Source organism: Panthera tigris, chromosome D1, assembly GCF_018350195.1.
Source record: "Panthera tigris isolate Pti1 chromosome D1, P.tigris_Pti1_mat1.1, whole genome shotgun sequence".
In the NCBI taxonomy this organism is placed as follows: domain Eukaryota; kingdom Metazoa; phylum Chordata; class Mammalia; order Carnivora; family Felidae; genus Panthera; species Panthera tigris.
Genome location: NC_056669.1, coordinates 10,225,368 through 10,246,815, shown reverse-complemented (window position 1 = coordinate 10,246,815; position 21,448 = coordinate 10,225,368). Strand labels below are relative to the sequence as shown.

The 21,448-nt window shown below is 38.7% G+C and overlaps 1 protein-coding gene across 3 annotated transcripts; it reads left to right on the top strand.

The window, feature by feature from the left end:
* Window positions 1-1,580: 1,580 nt before the first annotated feature.
* IL18 (interleukin 18) lies at window positions 1,581-19,990 on the top strand. 3 transcript variants are annotated; one of them, XM_015542517.2, is made up of 7 exons: window positions 1,581-1,773; window positions 7,935-7,952; window positions 10,811-10,894; window positions 11,717-11,728; window positions 15,134-15,268; window positions 16,089-16,222; window positions 19,401-19,990. In XM_015542517.2, the coding sequence occupies exons 3-7, from the start codon at window positions 10,819-10,821 to the stop codon at window positions 19,620-19,622; spliced, it is 579 nt and encodes a 192-aa protein (XP_015398003.1). In that variant the 5' UTR covers window positions 1,581-1,773; window positions 7,935-7,952; window positions 10,811-10,818; the 3' UTR covers window positions 19,623-19,990. The 3 variants fall into 3 exon arrangements, with proteins under 3 accessions (XP_015398003.1, XP_007074904.1, XP_042813883.1); XM_007074842.3 differs by lacking the exon at window positions 7,935-7,952; XM_042957949.1 differs by lacking the exons at window positions 1,581-1,773; window positions 7,935-7,952 and adding an exon at window positions 8,465-8,599.
* The last annotated feature ends 1,458 nt before the right edge of the window (window positions 19,991-21,448 follow it).

Below are 21,448 nucleotides of genomic sequence, written 5' to 3'. Positions count from 1 at the left end.
CTTGATTTCAGCTCAGGTCCTGATCCCAGGGTTGTGTGATCGAGCCCCACATTGGGCTCTGTACTGAGTGTGGAGCCTGCTTAAGATTCTCTCTCTCCATCCCTCACTCCCTCTCTCTCCCTCCCTCCCTCACTCTCTCTCTCAAATAAAAATAAAAGGGGAAAAAAACGGTAAAATTTTCAAAGGGCTATCATCATCTCATTTTAATCTTTACAAATAATCTTACGAAGTAGGTAAGACATGAAGCCATCTGGGTTTCTCTGTATCAGAAAAAAAAAAAAAAAAGTTTATCCCAAAACTAAGAAAAGGGAAAATTGTGCACTTTACATCTTTACAGTTGGAGAAAAATCATTGGCGATGGGCCATTTAAAGTTAACTTGTTCGGGGGTGCCCGGGTGGCTCAGCCGGTTAAGCATCCAACTTCGCCTCAGGTCATGATCTCACGGTTCATGGGTTTGAGCCCCGCCTCTGGCTGTGTGCTGACAGCTCAGAGCCTGGAGCCTGATTCATATTCTGTGTCTCCCTCTCTGTCGCTCCCCCACTCATGCTCTGTCTCTCTCTGTCTCTCAAAAATGAATAAACGTTAAAAAAAATTTCTAATAAAAAATAAAAATAATAAAATTAACTTGTTTGGTGCTCTGCTTCTGATCATTCTTTGACTCTATTTCATGCTTTCGTATTAATTAGCTATATGGAACACTACAGTTGGAGGATGGAAATCTGTTACTTCAATTTCAACCATGTGTGTATTCTTACCATATGTTTCCTAAATGCATGATTTTTCTTTTTCTAGTAGTCTCTGCACCAAGCACCTCTGACCATCTCACCACAGACTTCCTTTGTAATCACTGCGGTGGACATGATGTTTTTATAACATTGTAAAATGAAAACCCTATTTTGTTAAAAAAAAAAAAAAAAAAAAAAAAAAACCAAACTCAACTAGCTGCTTATGGAAGCATTTGATTCCTAACTCTAGAACACCTCTGTTTCCATATAGGCTCTATACTGGCCAAAAAAGCAGAAACCAAATGTCACTTTGCTACTTTCCTTGCTAGCACGGTAATACCATTTGGCACGTGTTCAAGAAAAAATTGTCCGGGGAACTTTGTTTCTGCTAATTATTTTCAAGGCTGTGATATTTTATGCTGCTTTTTTAAAATTACATTTCAGGTGCTATTATTACATTATAGGGATTATTCTAATAGGGCTGATTATTCAGCACCACAAGATAAGGGAAAAGTTTTGACCTAAAGCGTGAATAGAAAATCTCAAAACAGAGAGAGATTAATGTGAGAAAAGATGCTTCTAATTGACCAAGCAGGTGCTTTTTTAAAAGGGCTTGAAAGTACAGTACTTCTGAGAGAAAGGCACAAGATTTGGAAGGGCCAGAACTCCAACTTTTACAGCAGAAATTATCTCATTAAAATAGTGATTTTACATTAAAAGAAGTACGCAAATTCTCTGACTTTATTTCCAGTTCTACTGCCCTTGGAAAGAGCCCACATTTGAAGGCGGGTTCAAGGCGTGCCAGAACAGTCTCCTCCCTCCACCTCCTTCCTCCTTTCTCCCAATCGCTTGGTCTCCTCCTCCCCCAGACGGCTATAGATCAGATGACCAGCAAGCTCTGTTTTCCAATGCTTTCTGCATTCCTGGCTGCCAGCTTCAGCCGCTAAAGGGGCTGCTGCCACCTTCTGCCATCTACACAGCTCAGGAAAAGAAAGGGACCTCAAACCTTCCAGATCCCTTCCTCTCCTAGGAAACTATTGAGCACAGGTAAGAAATATCATTCCTTTTTATTTAGAAATGAGACATGGTTTTAAAAGTAAATCAACTAGAAGAGTGATTGAGAGGAATTGAGGTCCTCTGACATCACTATGATGGGCAATCTGTAATAACATAGGGAACACAGCAAAGTCAGAGCGGAAACTTTCTCTTTTAACCAACGTTGGAGAGTATCACTTTTGAGCAAACGTTCTCAAACTTTTTGGTCTTGTGACCTCTTTACATTCCTAAAAATCATTGAGGAGGACCCTCAAAAATGTTTGTTTCCCTAGGTTACTTGACTGTATTGTTGTCATTTACTGTACTAGAAATTCAACTTGTTTCAAAATAACAGTAAGCACATCACAGGCCAGCATAAATAACATTTTTAATTATAAATAACCATACATTTTTTAAAATCTGTGAAGAGTGACATTGTTTTTCATTTTTATGAATCTCTGGCTTAATGGAAGACAGTTGTGTTTGTATCTGGTTCTGCATTTAATCTATGTGATATTGCCCAGAATGTAAGCTCTGGTAAACTGTAGTGTATACACATGAGAGAATGAGGGTGAAAAAGACAAATTACAGCTTGTTATTATTATGAAAATAGCTTTGACCTCAAGAGCCCCTTAAGAATTGCTGCTTTAGAACAATAAAATAAGTAAGCTTCTCTTCAACGGGAGTCTCAACTCTGAATCCATGATTCTAAAAGCAAACAAAAAATTTTTGCCAAAGGTTGATCCTCTTGATAGAATCTGCATCAGCACCCTTAGCTGGGCTATAGTTGGATGAAATTATAACATTCCCCAGGAGAATCTTATTTCACAATAAGGAAAGGGCTAAATTAATACCTCTATTTTGAAGTACTAATAAGAAACATTAGGACTCCCTTAAACTCCTCTTTTCTTTTTGTCTTTATCCAGCTATTTCAAGTTCTTTTAAATCTTCCTCCAGAGTATCTTTTTTAACCTGGCTTGTTCATAATATCCCTACATGAATATTATGAATTCTTATGCAAATTTGTACATGAATTCTTAGAGTAGTGCCAGCGCCTGTCTCTTATCTTTTTCAAAATGCACTTGCTGGCTCAGTAACTTGCATTCCTATTGCCTATGAGATTAAATTCACATTTTTCTGGGGCACCTGGCTGGCTCACCAGGAAGAGCATGCAACTCTTGATCTTGGGGTCATGAGTTTGAGCCACACGTTGGGTGTAGAGATTACTAAGAAAAATAAATAAACTTAAAAATAAATAAATAAATAAGATCACATTCTTCTAGTGACTTCCAAAGCCCTCTCTAACCCCACCCTACCCTGAGTTCACTGCAGGACAGCAGGAGTGTTCCACCACAGTCCAAAAAAATGGCTCCATTCATGAAGTCCATCCTCCAACACAACACTGTTTTAATGATCATATAAATGCTCTTCCATGTCCTTTCCCATCTATTTAAATCGTAAGCATTCTTTAAGGTTAAATTCGATTCTCCTTTTCACACGAGGCCATTCCAACTACATCAGTTCCACTCTGGATTTTTCCTTTGAGTCTGTATTTAGGTGTTGATTATATACGCACCTATTATCATTATATTGCACCTATTATCAGCCACCTATTATTTACCTAAATTTTCACCTAGGTCTTCCTCTATCCCACCTCTGCCACATCCACATACAGACATTCATGGAATGGCAACATTTTCAAGAACTAAATGATTTCTAGAACTGAATACTTAGAATTTCATCTTGCTGCTACCAAGATGACTAAGTACCTGATTTTAGGGAATTAGGTAATATGCTTCCTCATTTCATCCGGTGTCTGTCTATGCCACAGAATTGAAATCCACAGCAAGGATAAACATGATTGCTTTTCAAATTCAAATTGCTTTTCAAACATTCTAATAATATGGGGTTTTTTTTAATATAATTTATTGTCAAGTTGGCTAACATACCGTGTGTAAAGTGTGCTCTTGGTTTTTGGGGTAGATTCCCATGGTTCGTCACTTACATACAACACCCAGTGCTCATCCCAACAAGTGCCCTCCTCAATGCCCATCGCTCATTTTCCCCTCTCCCTGCCCCCCCCATCCACCCTCAATTTTTTCTCTGTATTTAAGATTCTCTTATGGTTTGCCTCCCTCCCTCTCTGTTTGTAACTATTTTTTCCCCTTCCCTGCTCCCATGGTCTTCTGTTAAGTTTCTAAGATCCACATATGAATGAAAACATATGATATCTGTCCTTCTCAGACTGACTTATGTCACTCAGCATGATGCCTTCCAGTTCCATCCACGATGCTGCAAATGGCATGATTTCATTCGTTCTCATTGCCAAGTAGTATTCCTCCAATAGTATGTTTTTAAACTCCTCTATGGCTGAAATACATATTCAATCAATACGTGTTATGTTAGAGTTATGAGGAAGTGGTTATGAGGGCATTTGCCACATATAAATGGTTCTCTCCTTGCAGCCTTAGCTAAAATCTAGAATTACAGAATACTGGAGCTGGATAATACCTGTAATATTAACCATTCAACTTCCTCTTTGTCCAAATGAGGAAACCGAGACCATCAAAATTAAGTGACTTGCCCCAGACAAGATTGTGAAGCATGTGACCTCATGTCCATCATGATTTTCTACCATTCACTAGCTTGTGGCTAGTCTCCAAGGCTTGTATAACAAAAACTGTTTTTGTTTGAAAGAACCAACTGCCACTTGCATATTCCTGGGAGGATCGTTCTGAGGTGGTTTGTAACTTTAGATGAAAAAAAAGTCAATAATCTGAGAATTTTAGATGAAATATTCAAAGCATATTTATCCAATGGGAACTATAATTTTCACATACTGGAGTTAAAGTAAAGGGACACAGATGAGACTGGAAAAGAGGGAAGTTGAGGGGAGGAATAGAAGGGTTATTTGTAGATATACTGAGATCTCACAAGAAGAGTGGTAAGAAAATAAAGAATTCAAAATAAGCACTTGAAGTAAAAAAGAAACCACGGGGGGGGGGGCGGGAAAGAAGAGGGAGAATATTGGAGAAGTTACTCTGTTTTTTTTTAAATATGTTTCAAGTGTTCCTAATATTCCTTCTCTTTCTCATTGGCTTTCAGATGGAGTGAAGGTTTTAAGATAGAAAAAAATTCTACCAGTTCCTTTACACACTGTTGTCACGGCAACAAGGTGTATCATAGCAGACATTTATTCCTTTAACATTGATTGAGCCCCTGCTGTATATAAACTTCTTTCCAGATGTGGAAGATTCAAGAAGAAAGGGACAATTCATCTTAAAGAAACTCAGATTGAAGCTGGGCAGACCTATTTGTAATCAAAATAATCTCATTCAGTGCAGTAAGATGTATTTGAGAAGCATAAGCGGGAGTAGGTGTAGGGGGGCACTGGTGAGAGAATGATTAGGTAGGAATGGAGGAGTAAGGGAGGTCTTCACAGAGAAAATGTTTGAGCTGGGCCTGAAAAGGTGAAGAACCGAGGGTCCAGCAGGCAACGAAAACAGGGAAGTTACTGCCTGGCAGGGGAAATGTCGCTGGCAACAGTATGGAGCCGGGAGAGCCTGGAAGCCAGAAAATCTCTAAAGAGAAGATGCCAGAAGTGATGAGGGCTGGACTTAAAACAATGCTGGTGGAGATGGAGAGGAGATGCCAAATTCTAGAGACATTTCTGAGTTATAACCTACAGTATTTGTGAGGCAGGTTAGACAAAGGAGTGGAGGACTCCCGGGTTTCCGTTCCAGACAGGTTATTTGGGCATGTTTTAGAAAGTAATTCATTAGTATACCCTACAGCTGGAACCAGAAACTGAAATTTGCAAGTTATCGAAACTACCACCCTCTCTCTTCACTTTATGGCCTGAGTCCCTACAAAAATAGTTTCTATTTGCTGTCTTACTTTTTCCCCACCCCACTCTGCCCTAGATCTTTGTCAACGTGCTTCTGTTCCCTCACATTCCCCAAACTGTTCTACCGACACCAGACCTTCCTAACTTGCCACATTCGATAAACAAGTTTGAGCTTGTACCTAAGCAGTTCCTCCTTAAAGCTCCTTTCTCCCTTGTCTTCTGTGACACTTCTCTCTTAGATTTACAAAACTGAACTAATTATTTTCCACTTGGCCTGCGATTCTCTTTTTTCTTAGTTATAATGAGGTAACCACTCAACAAGTTGCCCAAGCCAGCAACTTTGAAGTCACCCGCAGTTCCTCCTTCTTCCATTTGATCTACAGCCAATTAGCTAAAAACCAATCCTGATATTTCATCTCTCTTGAATCCATCCAGTGCTTTTGTCCCCACAGTCGCTACCTTACTTAGTTTATAGCTTCATCAACTGTTACCTTAACTGTTAAAATTACTTCTGAGGTTGTTTTCTGGCCTCTGTTCAGTCTTGCCCCATCAAATCCATCCTCTACACAGCTGCCAGGGTGAGCTTTTCAAAACATAAATCTGACGATGTCTTTCTCCTACTTAAAGAGATTCAGTATTTTTTTCAGAAAAACAGTTCAAACTCTTTAGCCTACTTAAGCAAGGCCTTTATAATCGGACTCTCCTTTACAAGTTTATGTCAAACTGAACTATTTTGCAAGTTGCATTTTATGTGAATTGAACTAGACAGAATCAAGAATAGAGAAATAATAGTCTCATTTTTCAAATTGTTTTTTTTTTTAAGTTTTACTTTATTTTGAGAGAGACAGAAACAGCACAAGTCAGGGAGGGGCAGAAAGAGAGGGAGAGAGAGACTCTCAAGCAGGCTCCAAGCTGCCAGCACAAAGCCCGATGCAGGGCCTGAACCCATGAAACCATGAGATCATGAACTGAGCTGAAACTGAGGGTCGGACACTTAACTGACTGAGCCACCCAGGTGCCCCATAATAGTCTCACTTTATAGGCAAATTGGAAATATGTGAACTCCTCCAAATTAGTTTATGTAGAATGACACAATTTCAAAGCTGGTAGGGCAAGTGAGTTGTGAGCTGTTAACACTCTTCCCACATTTAAGTGTCTCTCATACTTGACAATTATCTGCTTCCATGTTGGTATTATGTAAGCTAGGCTATTCTTGAGACATACAGGTTACTGTTATGCTATTTTTAAAATATTCACTACTGAGGCGCCTGGGTGGCTCAGTTGATTGAGCATCCGACTTCAGCTCAGGTCATGATCTCACAGTTCTTGAGTTCAAGACCTGCCTTGGGCTCTGTACTGACAGCTTAGAGTCTGGAGCCTCCTTCGGATTCTGTCTTCCTCTCTCTCTGCCCCTCCCCTCCTTGCACTCTCTCTCTCTCTCTCAAAAATAAATAAACATTTTTAAAACTTTAAATATTCACTACTATCATAATTTTAAATATTTTTATATCTGATAGTAATGTCATCAAAGCGCTGAGAGGTATTATTACTGCTTGTGCTGAAAAACACCTCCAAATAAATATTTTCCAAATAAGTTGGAAAAACAGTTAGATGCCAGAAAACAATGATAAAAAGGCCAAAGTACCACCATGATAGAATGTGTGGAGAGAGAGCACTATGCAAAGAATCAGCTATAATGCTGAGAAAGTTGAAACAAAGAAAGAAAGCAAGAATACACTCCGGTTGTTGTAGATTTATGTCCTTTGAGGATATCTCTTTACTACTTTTGTATTTGTTCCCAAGGAAAAGTTAATCTTGAGCTATCTGAGATCTTCAGAAATGCTTTCTTCCTACACAATGGGACTCCATTTGCATTAACTGCAGGAAAAGTGATGAGGTTCCAAACAAGCAAGGTTCTCTCAGAATTCCCTGCTCCAGGCTTTTGCTCACGTTGTTCCCTCTTTGTGGAAAGCTCTTCCCCTGGCCTTGTAAATGCCTGCCTCTCATATGTAGAACAAGCAGAGGGCTACTGGAGGGGGTGTGGGAGGGGGATGAGCTACGTGGGTAAGGGGCATTAAGGAATCTACTCCTGAAATCATTGTTGCGCTATATGCTAACTAATTTGGATGTAAATTTTAAAAAAGAAAATTAATAAAAAAGAAAAGAAAATGCCTGCCTCTCTTTCAAGGCAGCATGATTATCGCTTCCTCTAAGAAGTTTTCTTCCACACACCACCAGGCAGACAGAGAGGATCTCTTGTAAACCCAGCTCTGCACAGCGTTCATTGTACTATTTTGTAATTGTTGATATATTTGTCTCTCCCTAGACTCTGAGTAATTGCAGGGTAAGTATTGTGTTTTGTCAGCTTTCTAGCTCCATGCCTGATACGTAGTGCATGCTCAGTAATTACCTGATGAATGATTTCAAATATTGTGTAATATTGTTCTTTTTAAGGTAGTAGTGTCCTCTAAATTAATTCACTCATTGACTAAATACTCACTGTAGTAAACACTAGTAATTTCATCCAATTCCATCCAATATACTATTTAGGGCTTTTCAAGTAAATTATTTTACAAAAATATGAATGCATTACATAACATTAAAGTTTGTAGAGAAGACCACCCTAGCCATTATTTCATATATACAAAATTATATATACATATATGCTTGTATATTATATATCTATATAAATTTGATAACTATCCACATTTGTATATGTATAAGGAATTGAACCTAGATAAAACTGTTAAATAGCCACCAATTCACAAGTGTTTTGGGTTACCTTAATTTGGATTAAGGTTTTTAACTGGGTTTTCATTTCTGGCTTCTTCTACCACACATGTTTGGCCTCAGCAGACTATGCCAGAAAAAAATTTGAGTCACTTCTCTACCTATGAGCTTCGACTTAAATACTCCTCTATATACCAAGGACTACTGTGAAGCAGCCACATGCCTTAGAGCCCCAACCATAATTACCCTCAGGAACCCAAGGTACTGCTGAACTCTGGAGTAGGGCCTCTTAATCATTTCTATGGCATGGGCCCTCACAGACAATCTGGTGAAGTTTGTGGACCCCTTCACAAAATAATGTGTTTACATGGATAACATTTAGTACTTAATTGCTCAGTAGGTTAAGCATTCAACTTCAGCTCAGGTCATGATCTCATGGTTAGTGAGTTGAAGCCCCATGTCGGGCTCTGTGCTGACAGTTCAGAGGCTGCTTCAGATTCTGTGTCTCCCTCTCTCTCTGCCCCTCCCTCACTCATGCTCTGTCTCTCTCTCTTTCTCTCAAAAACAAATAAATATCTAAAAAATTATCTTAAATACTTAGGCTTATAAAGGAAACTTATTACATTAAATTGGGGTTATCAAAAAAGGTTTTTTAACAAATTTTGATATAGTATGTATGTGCCTCTTTATCAAGACATAAATAACAAAATTTGGGGCACTTGGGTGGCTCAGTCAGTTTTGAACATTGGCTTCAGCTCAGGTCGTGATCTCCCGGTTCGGGAGTTCAAGCCCCATTGGGCTCTCTTTCTCTGCTGTCAGCACAGTGCCTGCTTTGGATCCTCTCTCTCCCTCTGTCTCTGCCCCTCCTCACCTTACACGTGTGCACGCGCTTTCTCTCTCTCTCAAAAATAAACATTAAAAAAAATTTTTGCAAACAAACATGCAAACAAACAAACCCAAAATCTACTGGTGGGACTAATAACTTCTGTATATTTCAAAGTAGTAAGGAGTTTAAACCCTATTTCAAGATCTCTACAACAATTATAACACAGTAGGAAATATGTGTTTCCATTACTGACATCAGAGATACTGCTAATAATACATACTGTGGTTTCCTACACGACCATAAGGGGAGGAACTGCTAAATTTCAGTTAGAAGTTGGTGAAAATAGGGGCACCTAGCTGGCTCAGTTGGTTAAGTGTCCGACTTCACTTCGGGTCATGATCTCGAGGTCCATGAGCTTGAGCCCTGTGTTGGACTCTGCTGACAGCTCAGAGCCTGAAGCCTGCTTTAGATTCTGGGTCTCTGTTTCTCTCTGCCCCTCCCCTGCTCACACTCTGTCTCTCTTTCTCTCTCACAAAAATAAATAAACATTTAAAAAAATTTTTAGAAGTTGGTGAAAATAAATGTAATTTTTTATTTGTAATATGTAATTTTTTTCCTATCTAAGTTTACAAATTTCTCAGGTATAGAAACCCTTCTTCATAGACAAAGGTCTAGAAGGATACACACAATATTGGAGTGGGGTGGCATAGGGTGGGGCAGAGGAGAAAAGCAAAAAGAAGTTTTAACATGTTTAAGTCCTGTATTATTTGGGTTTTTTTTTTATTTTTACAGAAACACTGTATTTATGTATTACTTGTGTAAAAAGCATAGTATAACCCAAACTCCAGACCAAAAGCTATGGCTGCTCAAGGAGAAAAAGGGCCATCAGATGCCAGAGCGCTGTGGCGTCCTCACACACTGCCCTTACTCCCAGGCAGAAACACTACTTTTTTTTTTTTTTTTAATTTTTTTTAACGTTTATTCATTTTTGAGACAGAGAGAGACACACCATGAACGGGGGAGGGGCAGAGAGAGAGGGAGACACAGAATCGGAAGCAGGCTCCAGGCTCTGAGCCATCAGCCCAGAGCCCGACGCAGGGCTCGAACTCACGGACTACGAGATCGTGACCTGAGCTGAAGTCGGACGCTTAACCGACTGAACCACCCAGATGCCCCGAAACACTACTTTTATCATTGCCTCACTTTTGGCACTTTCACAATGAAGTCACAAAGCTTCAGTCTCCCATGCACATGAACCCATTGGTTGTAAGACAGACATAGAACCAATCCATAGTTAAATGACAAGCATCGTATATGTATATTGATGATACATTTCCTCCAAGATACTAGGACAATATTTCAGTTCAGTTAGTGGGCCACTTATCCACCCTTTATAATACTGTCTTATGAGAAGATGCTTTCTAGATTCCAAACATTTGTTGGTTTACAAGAGAACATTTGAACACGTGTATTCATAAGCTGAAGACCCAAGTGTTTATTAAATATCCAAAGTGTTCATCAGCATACTGGGTGATACACTGACTTCTGAGTTTGGAGGTAATAGAAGGCAGTAAGTAGAAAAATATTTTTGGGGTGGAAATGGAAAAACCACTACCTTTTCACAAATGACTCTTTGCTTTCATTAGGAATAAAGATGACTGCTATACCAGTAGATGATTGCATCAACTTTGTGGGAATGAAATTTATTGACAATACACTTTACTTTGTAGGTAAGTCTAAAGCAATAGGCCAGATAAGGATTCAGATAAATGTATTCAGCTAGAAAAGATGTTGTGAGATAACTATTAAGCACCTCTTTTTTTGTCACCAAATTCTGTTGTAATACCGGTGACCCTCTTTTCTGGAAAAGAATAAAAAATACTGGGCCTCTAGAAATTAACCACAATATGTCCAACGTCCTAGCACCTTGTCTCACCACATGTCCTGTCACTTTCGCTAGCAGAAGCCAACCCATAAGATGGCTGCAGGTGCACATGATGAAATCTCACAAAATTGGGTACACTCAGGGAATATAATTTCCTGCAACAAACTGGCAAATCATATAACAAATACCTTAAATCTGGAGTTCTGTGAGTAGATTATGCCAGTTTATGTAAACAAACTTGACAAATAAAAACAGATTCTAATGATTCATCTTCTGTGGGCAGCTTGGCTCCATTTGAAAGTTTGGCTTCATTTGAAAGATTCACAGAAAGTCCCTAGGTGACTTTCCATTGAAACCATAAACTTAAGAGTAATCTATCACTTTACAACATTTCCTTTTAAGTAAAAATTTAAATTTGTGGACTCTGGATTTGGGTTTTATATCTAATTTAGCTGAGACCACACTAAGTCTAATGAGCTCCATTTTATGCGACCTCTGGCATGATTGTATAATATTTCCGATGGAGGCCCACAAAGGCCATCACTGGTTAGTTAGTGGTTAAACACTGGGGAGTGACAGACGAGTTATAAAATGGTAGGGTAAGAGGAGATTCCGAATTGAAATATAGAGTTTAACATATTTTGTTTCTCTTTTTTTTCCCCTTTAGCTGACAGTGATGGTAAAGTATAAATTTATTTCTCTTTCTTTGCAAAATCAGTAGCTACTTGAGTAAGCACCTCTCAGACACATCCATATCCCCATTCTCAGCTGAGAGAAACTGGTACTAGGCCATTTGAGAAGATAATCTTCCCTCAAAGGAATGTGGACTCAAAAGGACAGCCTTGAAATAAAGACGACCATAAGGGATACAGAGAAGAACCGCTAGCAAAATATGCTTCTCTCTACACCTTAGAAACTTCTCTAGCTCTTAGAATCTACAAAATAGACTTCGCTTGTTACAGAGATTCTAAGATTTTGAGGAGGTCATGGATTCTCTGGAGGAAAAGGGGATTGAAGCAAGAGAATTGTCCAAAATCAAGGAAACCTTCCTTTAACCCTTTCTCTCAGAAATGTTTTGGGAAGAAGTCTGGGAGGCTCCCAGGTGGCAGAGGATTCTGGAAATAGAGGAGACAGGAGAGGGTAGAGCAGGCAGAATTATGAAGCTGAGCCATTATGTCTTATTAAGATGTGGATGTACCCAGTTCTTGTCCTTCTGGCATTCAGGTAGGACCATACCCATGTCTGGCCTATGATCCTCTAAAAGACCCCAGATTATTAGAGGCCATGAGTTTCTCATACTTTTCCTTAAAAGTAACACTTTTCCCATTCTTAAGGTGATCCTTACTGTACTTGAAATAGAAAGTATCAACTTTAAAAAAAAATACTATTTTTCACATGTCTTTTTCCCCCCAGCTTTACTGAAATATAATTGACCTATAACTCCTCATGTTTCTTAAAGATTGCCTTGCTCTCCATTTATTTAATTCAGTAAATATTGGTATCTGTATCCCAGGTGCTATGTCAAGCAGTAGGATACATTGGTGAGCAAAGCATGGTTCCTACAGGGAGAAGCAGGCCCATGAGGAAGACAATTGGAATATAGTACGTTAAGTGTTACAAAGACACAGGATGCTATGGGAGCTCATGGAAGAGGCACCTAATTCAGTCCAGTAGATTCTGGGAGGGCACTTTGAAGGAGGGACAGATTTAAAGAGTGAATAGGGGTTAGTGAAGAGAAGGTATTGTGGGCAGGGAGAAGACAGCATGCACAGGCCAAGATATGAAAGAAAGCATGGCATGTCTGAGCAATTAAAAGTAATTCAGAATGGGAGTAGGAGAATGAAGAGAGAAGAAGGATAAACAGGGTCCAGATAAAGAAGATTCCTTTATTCTAAGATAGGGAATTTAGACCTTATCTTTGGGATAATGGGGATTCAGAAAGCATAATATGTACGACCTGGGATACAGATCAATTTGCTGCCACAAAGAAATCCAAAAATATAGTAAGAGAAAATGCTTCCGTAAAATACAAGTCCAAGTTGGTAGTTCGTGATGATGGTGGGATCTCAAGTTTCTTCTCTCCTGCTATTCCAGTATCCCTAAGTTGTTGAACTCATTCACATACTTGAAAATCATTACCATACTTCCTAGGTCCATATCCCAGCTAGCGAGAAAGGGTTCAAAATAAGAGGAAGACAGCCCCATTCCTTTTAAAGTCTCTACTTGGAAGTTGTACACATCAACTCCACTCATTCCATTCATTAGAATTTAGTCACCTGGCAATACCAACTGCAAGGGAATCTGGAAAATATAATTTTTATTCTAGGTGGCTATGTGCCCCATTAAAAATCAGAGATAACATGATCATATCTCTGAATTTTAACTTTAATTAAAATTGAATTTTAATTCCTCCTGGCTTCAGTATAAAGAATTGATGTGGGGACAAAAAAAAAAAAAAGAGAGATGCCAATTAAGAGGCTATTACTGCAGTCCCTGTAAGAAATGATGGTGACATGAATTAAGGTAGGCACAGTGGATGCCAATGAAGAGCTGTGCATGGATTTTAGAAATACTTAAAAGAATCAAGAGGACACAGTTGGGGCTGGATTTCGAAGGGGATGGAAAGAAAGACCGAAAAGATAATGCCTACATTTTTGCACTTAGCCAATTTGTACCGTTCAGTTAAATAGGAAACACAAGAGGAAAAGCAGGGTAATGAGGAATGTGGAGCAAAGAGGAAGACATAAATTCAGTTTTAGATCTTATCTTTGGGACATCCTAGTGGAAATGTCCAGTGGACTCTTGGACATAAAGTTCTTAGATCCGGATGAAAATGTGGACTGGATATATAAATTCTTTTAACATTTATTCATTTTTGAGAGACAGAGAGAGACAGAGCACGAGTGTGGGAGGGGGGGAGAGAGAGGGAGACACAGAATCTGAAGCAGGCTCCAGGTTCTCAGCTGTCAGCACAGAGCCTGAGACAGAGCTTGAACTCATGAACTATGATCATAAATACAACTAATCCAGGAAGTAGAATGACTGGGTTGACAGAAAAAAGGGGATGATTGGTAAATCAAGGTTTCAGTAGAAGATACATGCAAAACACAGATGGAGTTAGCTCTAGACACGAGAAGGAGCACCTTTTCCACATTTTCCCCCTGGGACAAGAGCGGGGGGTAGAGGAAATTAACCGGTGGTGCCACAGTTATGTTTGTAAGTGGAGAGGCAGGAAATCATTTGCAGAAAGCGAAAGCAGAGGTCACAATGTAGAGATCCTTAGGAGATAGGAGAAGATTTAGAATCACAGCTCTGTACCACGGAGGATTGCTGAGCTATAACAGAAAGGAAGTATTGACAATCGGTGAACTGGGAATGTGCCAATTTGTGCATTTGTATAATTGCTTGGCAGCAACCCTCAGCAGCCAGTCTTGGGGTTTTGTAGTAAAAGGACAAATAAATTCAGGATTTAAGACACTGGCAAAGGATAGATAAAATGATGAGCTGTGAGGCCCAGGCTTCATAGAGAAGAAAGGGAAGACAGGAAGAGGTTAGACAGAAAATGTTAAGAGGCAGGAAGACTCTAAACATAGAGGAAAAGCTTAAGAAAGCTAAAAGGATGGGAGATTGTGGTTTGAAAATAGGGTATTTGAATTTAAGACCATAGAAGTAGGGGCGCCTGGGTAGCTCAGTCGGTTAAGAGTCCGACTTCAGCTCAGGTCATGATCTCACGGGTTCATGAGTTCAAGCCCCACGTCGGGTTCTGTCTGGAGCCTGCTCTAGATTATGTCTCTCCCTCTCTCTCTGCCCCTTCCCATTCACACTCTGTCTCTCTCTCTCTCAAAAATAAATAAACTTAAAAAAAAAAAGACTATATGAGTAGAGTAGTGATAAAAAGGTGGTAATAAGAATCAGGGTGCGCTCCTGGAAGTGGGTTAAGAAACACTGTGCAACTTTGTCCTACCATCTTCTACACCAGAAGATTATGATTAGCAGTTATTGAAAACTGAAATATATAGAATGATTATTTGTAATTTGGGAAGAGAAAAACATATTCTTTAATGAGATTTAATGTGCATTGTAGAAAACCTGGAAACAGATTACTTTGGCAAGCTTGAACGTAAACTCTCAATCTTACGAAACTTGAACGACCAAGTTCTCTTCATTAACCAGGGAGATCAACCTGTGTTTGAGGATATGCCTGATTCTGACTGTACAGGTATTTTTTAAAATATATATTTGTAACATAAAAATGACAAGCTTACTTCTTCCCATTCCAGTTAACTACCTATGTTTTTCTAGGATAGACCTAATCCTCAGATGAAAAATCACAGGAGTAGTAATAATTTCACACACAAAGAACTTGATAAGGTCCACATTTTTTAGTTGGGGTGAAAAATTGATGCAACAGAGATATTGCTAGGGGTCAAGCTATTCTGAGCCTATATGAGGGTCGCCAATCCCTTCACTATAATTGCACTAACTCTACAGAATCTCCATATGGACCTTAATCGCTGTTGGTTATAGCTAAATTGCTGATGGAATTTTCAAAACTCAAAATCAAAAATAAATACACAAGCGTTTGGAGTGAGTCTGTCTTCCACCAGAAATTTAGAATGCCTTACAAAGGAATCTGTTTACTGTGCCTTCCAAGGTTTGAATTCCAAATATCAGAATTTAGGCAGAGTTGAAACAGTGAATGTGCACTTTGGGAAAAAAAAAAAAAAAACTAAATTTTTACCATAACAGATAGATTTTCAATATTCTATTTAACATTTAAAGGTTAAAAACAATCTTTTAGAATTCATAGTATCTCCAAAACACTCAAAAAGTTGCTGCATTTGTGTTATAATACATATGATGAATGTGTTTTAAAGAATGTGAGCGTGCCCATGTAAAGTCTCCTGCTAAATGGCTGAATCTCAGAGTACAGAAATGGTGATGGGTTTGTTAAGGATTATCCCTAGGCTAATTTCCATAAATGGTGATTTGCAAAAATTCTTCTACCTAGGGTTCTTATTTATTAATGTTTATTTCAGATAATGCACCCCGGACTGAATTTATCATATATATGTATAAAGATAGCCTCACTAGAGGTCTGGCAGTAACCATCTCTGTGAATTATAAGACCATGTCTACTCTCTCCTGTGAGAACAAAATTATTTCCTTTAAGGTAAGGCTGAGCCTTAATTTGTTTTAGTCACATTTATGTGCAAAATTTAAAAACCCAAATATCCTCAGTCCAATCTTTTTTTTTCAAGTGTATTTATTTATTTTGAAAGAGAGAGAGAGTGGGGGAGGAGCAGAGAGAATCCCAAGCAGGATCCACGCTGTCAGTGCAGAGCCCGGCTCGGGGCTTGATCTCACAAATCGTGAGATCATGACCTGAGCTGAAACCAAGAATTGGACACTTAACGGACTGAGCCAGCCAGGTGCCCCAGAATTATATTTTCATGTGGCATTTTCCTCCTTCCCAAGTTGCCCCTTGGCATGTCTACTAAGGCCATAGTCCTAACTTTCAGTAGAAAGTGATCTTGATAGCAGTTCTTTATTGGCAAATCCCCATTTAGCAAATCGTTCACGACATGGGATTCACCTTTGAAATTGTCAGTTTGTGAGCATCTCCAGGCTGCTCTCATTGGGAGGAAAGTTTTCTGGGTCACTCTGTAGTTATAGTTAATGGTTGTTTATCTGATAATAATGGAACTAGGCAAATCCAGGTGTAGGGGAGGCTGAAGTTTACACAATTTGGGCAGCCCTTTTAAAGAAAGAGAATATAAAATCAACAAAGGCATAAAGTTGATGCTTTATTTAAAAAAAGAAGGGGACTTAAAAGAGACCTGTATAAGTGAGGGGCTCTGACATTTAAGCTTCATAGCAAATGTGCTTCTGGAAGGACTCAGTCAAGGGGCGGGAAGAGGGAAAGGAAGGTGTTAGGACCAGTTTTAGGTCATGCTCTTTGATCCCATTTTCCACCCATTAATAAGGATCTTAGCAGTGATTATAAATATAGACTAAGTTCTAGATAATAAAGCACAACTGGCTGCCATTATGTGCTCACCTTTCTGGGTTGCTTACTAGCTATAAAGTCCTAGTGCTTCTGGTTACCCCTGTTTTCCTTTGGGCAAGAACCTTCATGACACCAAGACGGATTTGTTTCAAGACCTTACTGTCAGTGTCTGTTTCTTGTATGTACATCCAGGCATGGTCAGGATTCTCTCAGACTTACTAAAGCAACTGGGAGAGGACCAAAATAAGAGAGGTTAGGTCAGGAGTGCCTGGGTGGCTCAGTCAGTTAAACGTCCCATTTTGGCTCAGGTCATGACCTCACAGTTGGTGGGTTCGAGCCCCATGTCAGGCTCTGTGCTGACAGCTCAGAGCCTAGAACCTGCTTCGGATTCTGTGTCTCTCTCCCTCTCTCTCTGCCCCTCCCCTGCTCATATTCTTTCTCTCTCTCTCTCTCTGTCTCTTTCAAAAATAAGTAAACATTTAAAAAAAAAAATTTTAAGGTAAGAGATGTTAGGTCAAGCTTGCCTCTCCCTGGGTTCAGATTCAACCCCTCCTGATGTAATGATGCAAAGAATACCTTAGGCCCTTGGAGCACTCAAGTTTCACCAGGTAGGACTTTCCAAGTTGAGTGTTCCCCAAGGTCACTAGGATTGTTTCCACATCCATTTGTTGTGCATCTTCCCAATAAGGGCTATGAATAGTCAACACCAAAACTAAAGAAAGCTACTGCCCCAAGATTCCTTGCCTCTGTTCTGAAATGTGGCCTTGAACTAGTTAGAGATCACCTATTCTACCTGTCCACACTTCCACCTTCAACTATAACTTTCTACACTAGGTTTGAACTAAAAGGTTTATCTGTCTTTAATATTTCTAGAGTTTTTGAAGTTTTAGCTAAGGATTATTTATCACTTATACATTAGATATTAGGTTGGTCCCAAATTGCCTCCCCTAGGTTGGGGTCTCTTCCTACATTCTGGTATATCGTAGACAGCCTCAGAAACATGTGCCAGTGGGTGAACTAGTTTATACTGTCATCAATTCAAGACCCTCACATGTTGATAAAGGAAAAAGGTCAAAAGTTATGACTATAAATTCCATAATGGATTGAGAAGTTTGGAGGTACTCCCAGGTTCTTTCAGGCCTCTTGAGAGGATGCTGGAATACTATTTTGGGTCCGGAGGTCTCTCCATCAATCCTTAGATAGGATAATGCTCATCTTTGCTACCAGGGGGTCAAAATTAAGTTCAAAATGTCTGTTGGCTCCAGGATTAATATGGAAAGAAACTTGGGTGGTCCTCACATTTTCTAGTCCATTCTGAAAAGTAGGTATGATGCACTAACAGGAAAAGTGCAGGCAGTACTGTCAGTTGGGGGACCGGCAGGATTACGGTTTCACATAATCTAGCTATTCTTGAGAAAACCCTCTTCTGCGGCTGAAAGATATAAGAATCAGCATTTGGCTTTCAGGGTAGGACCAAGCCAAATTCAGGATAGAAATTCAGGAACTACTATGGAACTGGAGTGCTTGGCAGAGAAAAAGTGCTGACTAAGCCAATAAGCAGGGCTATCCTGGAACCCAGGACCTAGCCCTAGTACAAGTAGTGGGTCTATTTATTATTTATTTATTTAATATATGAAATTTATTGTCAAATTGGTTTCCATACAACACCCAGTGCTCATCCCAAAAGATGCCCTCTTCAATACCCATCACCTACCCTACCCTCCCTCCCACCACCCCTCCCATCAACCCTCAGTTTGTTCTCAGTTTTTAAGAGTCTCTTATGATTTGACTCTCTATTAGTGGGTCTATTTACAGCAAGTTTCAGTCCGAGGCTCCACTGAAGGAGGGACGAAGCTGAGATGCCTGCACTTTCTGCCTCTCTCACATTAGGCTCACAAACAAGAGCTAGCCTATGCCTAGGGGTGGAGGTCATCAATGTCTTTGGCTGTGAATGGTTGAAGAAAACAGGAATTGACATTAGCCTAAAAAGGTTGTGGTCTGTGCTGGAACTCTGCTTCATCTTGATCAGATATGGACTCCACTCAGGGGAAAGGAGAAAAGGAAGCTACCTGATGGTTAAATTGGGAGAAACTAGAGGCTTAAACCTGAATGTGCATTCAATGGTGGGAAAAGGCAGATTAAACAAGGAGAACAGATTAGGAATTAGGAAGGAAAGAAAATCAATATTCTTACATTCAGAGGTTTGGGTTTTTTTTTTTTTTCCTTAATTGCTAAGAATAAGCACTTCTTTAGTTCTTTGCAGTAATGTACTTCAAAATAAACCACACGTATTCAAATTGTTCATGTTCTTAAAAAATTAAGTATTTTTTTTCCTCTATAGGAAATGAGTCCTCCTGAGAGTATCAATGATGAAGGAAATGACATCATATTCTTTCAGAGAAGTGTTCCAGGACATGATGATAAGATACAATTTGAGTCTTCATTGTACAAGGGGTACTTTCTAGCTTGTGAAAAAGAGAAAGATCTTTTCAAACTCATTTTGAAAAAAAAGGATGAAAATGGGGATAAGTCCATAATGTTCACTGTTCAAAACAAGAATTAGATATTGAAATTGCATAATGTGAACTTTCTGAGTTTTTGTCTTTCAGAAAGGTTGTAAGACTTGGTGTCTATAATTGTAATAATGAAATAAAATGGATAATGGTCTTAAAAGATACCACTGAGAAATGAATAATAAGGTATCACAAAATTGAGTTGACTCTTCCTTATCCAGATAAATAAAATATTTGCATAACATTAAGAAAATGCATAGTTTCAAAACACATTCTACACTGTTAATTGGAACATAGATTATACTCAGTAGACGTGCCTTAAATCTTTTGGGTTACTGGTCCTAAAGATGAAAGATACTGATAACTTGAACTTTCTAATTTTTTAAGAATATCATTAAAACCATCAAGATTTTGTACAGATTTGACTAATTTCTGCATTTCTTCCAAAGTCAGGTATCTTTCAAAGTCAGATTGATCCTGAATCCAACAGCATATACAAAGGATTATACATTCTAAACAAGTGGCATTCAACCCAGGAATGTAAAGATGGTTTAATATTATTAAATGAATTAATATAATATACCATATTAATAGAATAAAGGATAAAAACAACACAATCATCTCAGTAGAAGACAGTAAAAATTTTTAATTCCAATATAATTAACAAACAGTGTTATATTCATTTCAGGTATACAATCTAGTGATTCAACACTTCCATATATTATTCAGTGCCCTTCACAATAAGTGCACCCTTAATCCCCATCTCCTATTCCACCTCCCCTTTGGTAACCACCATTGTGTTCTCTGTATTTAAGAGTCTTGGTTTGTTTGCTTGTTTGTTTTCTCTTTTTTTCTCTTTGTTCATTTGTTTTGTTTCTTAAATTCCACATATGAGTGAAAGCATATGGTAGTTTTCTATGACTGACTTATTTCACTTAGCATTATGTCCTCTGATCCATCCATGCTGTAGCAAATGGCAAGATTTCATTCTTTTTATGGCTGAGTAATATTCCATTGTATATAAACCCCACATCTTCATTATCCATTCATCTGTTAGTGGACACTTGGGTTGCTTCCTTATTTTGGCTATTGTAAATAATACTGCAATAAACATAGAGGTGCATATCTCTTTTTGAATTAGTGCTAATATCATACTTAATGGTGAAAAAATAATGCAAGAATGTCAGCTCTTACAACTTCTATTCAACATCATACTGAAGATTCTAGCCTGTACAATCACAGGAAAAAGAAAGAAAAGGAAGTAAAACTGTCCAGATGTGCACAAACCATGACTTTCTATACAGAAGATCCTAAGGAATATGTACACAGGCACACAAACCCCTATTAAAATTAATAAGGGGGGGCGCCTGGGTGGCTCAGTTGGTTGAGTGTTCAACTTTGGCTTAGGTCATGATCTCACAGTTTGTGGGCTCGAGCCCCGCATTGGGCTCTGTGCTGATGGCTCAGAGCCTGGAGCCTGCTTCGAATTCTGTGTCTCCCTCTCTCACTGCCCCTCCCCTGCTTGTGTTCTCTCTTTCTCTCTCTCAAAAATAAATAAACATTAAAAAAAATTTTTTTTAATTAAGCAAGTTGAGTAAGGTTTCAGACAATATTAATAAACGAAAATAAATTTACTTCTATATATGAAAATGAACAATCAGAAAAAAATAAGAAAAGCAATTCCATTCACAATATTAAGAAGAATAAAATATTTATGAATAAATTAGCAAAAGAAGTGCATGACTTGTACATGAAAATTTCAAAACAATACTGAAGGAAATGAAATATGATCTTAATAAATGGAGAGACATTCCATGTTCAATGATTGGAACACTCAATATTGTTAAAATGGCAGTTCCCCTGAAGTTGATCTATA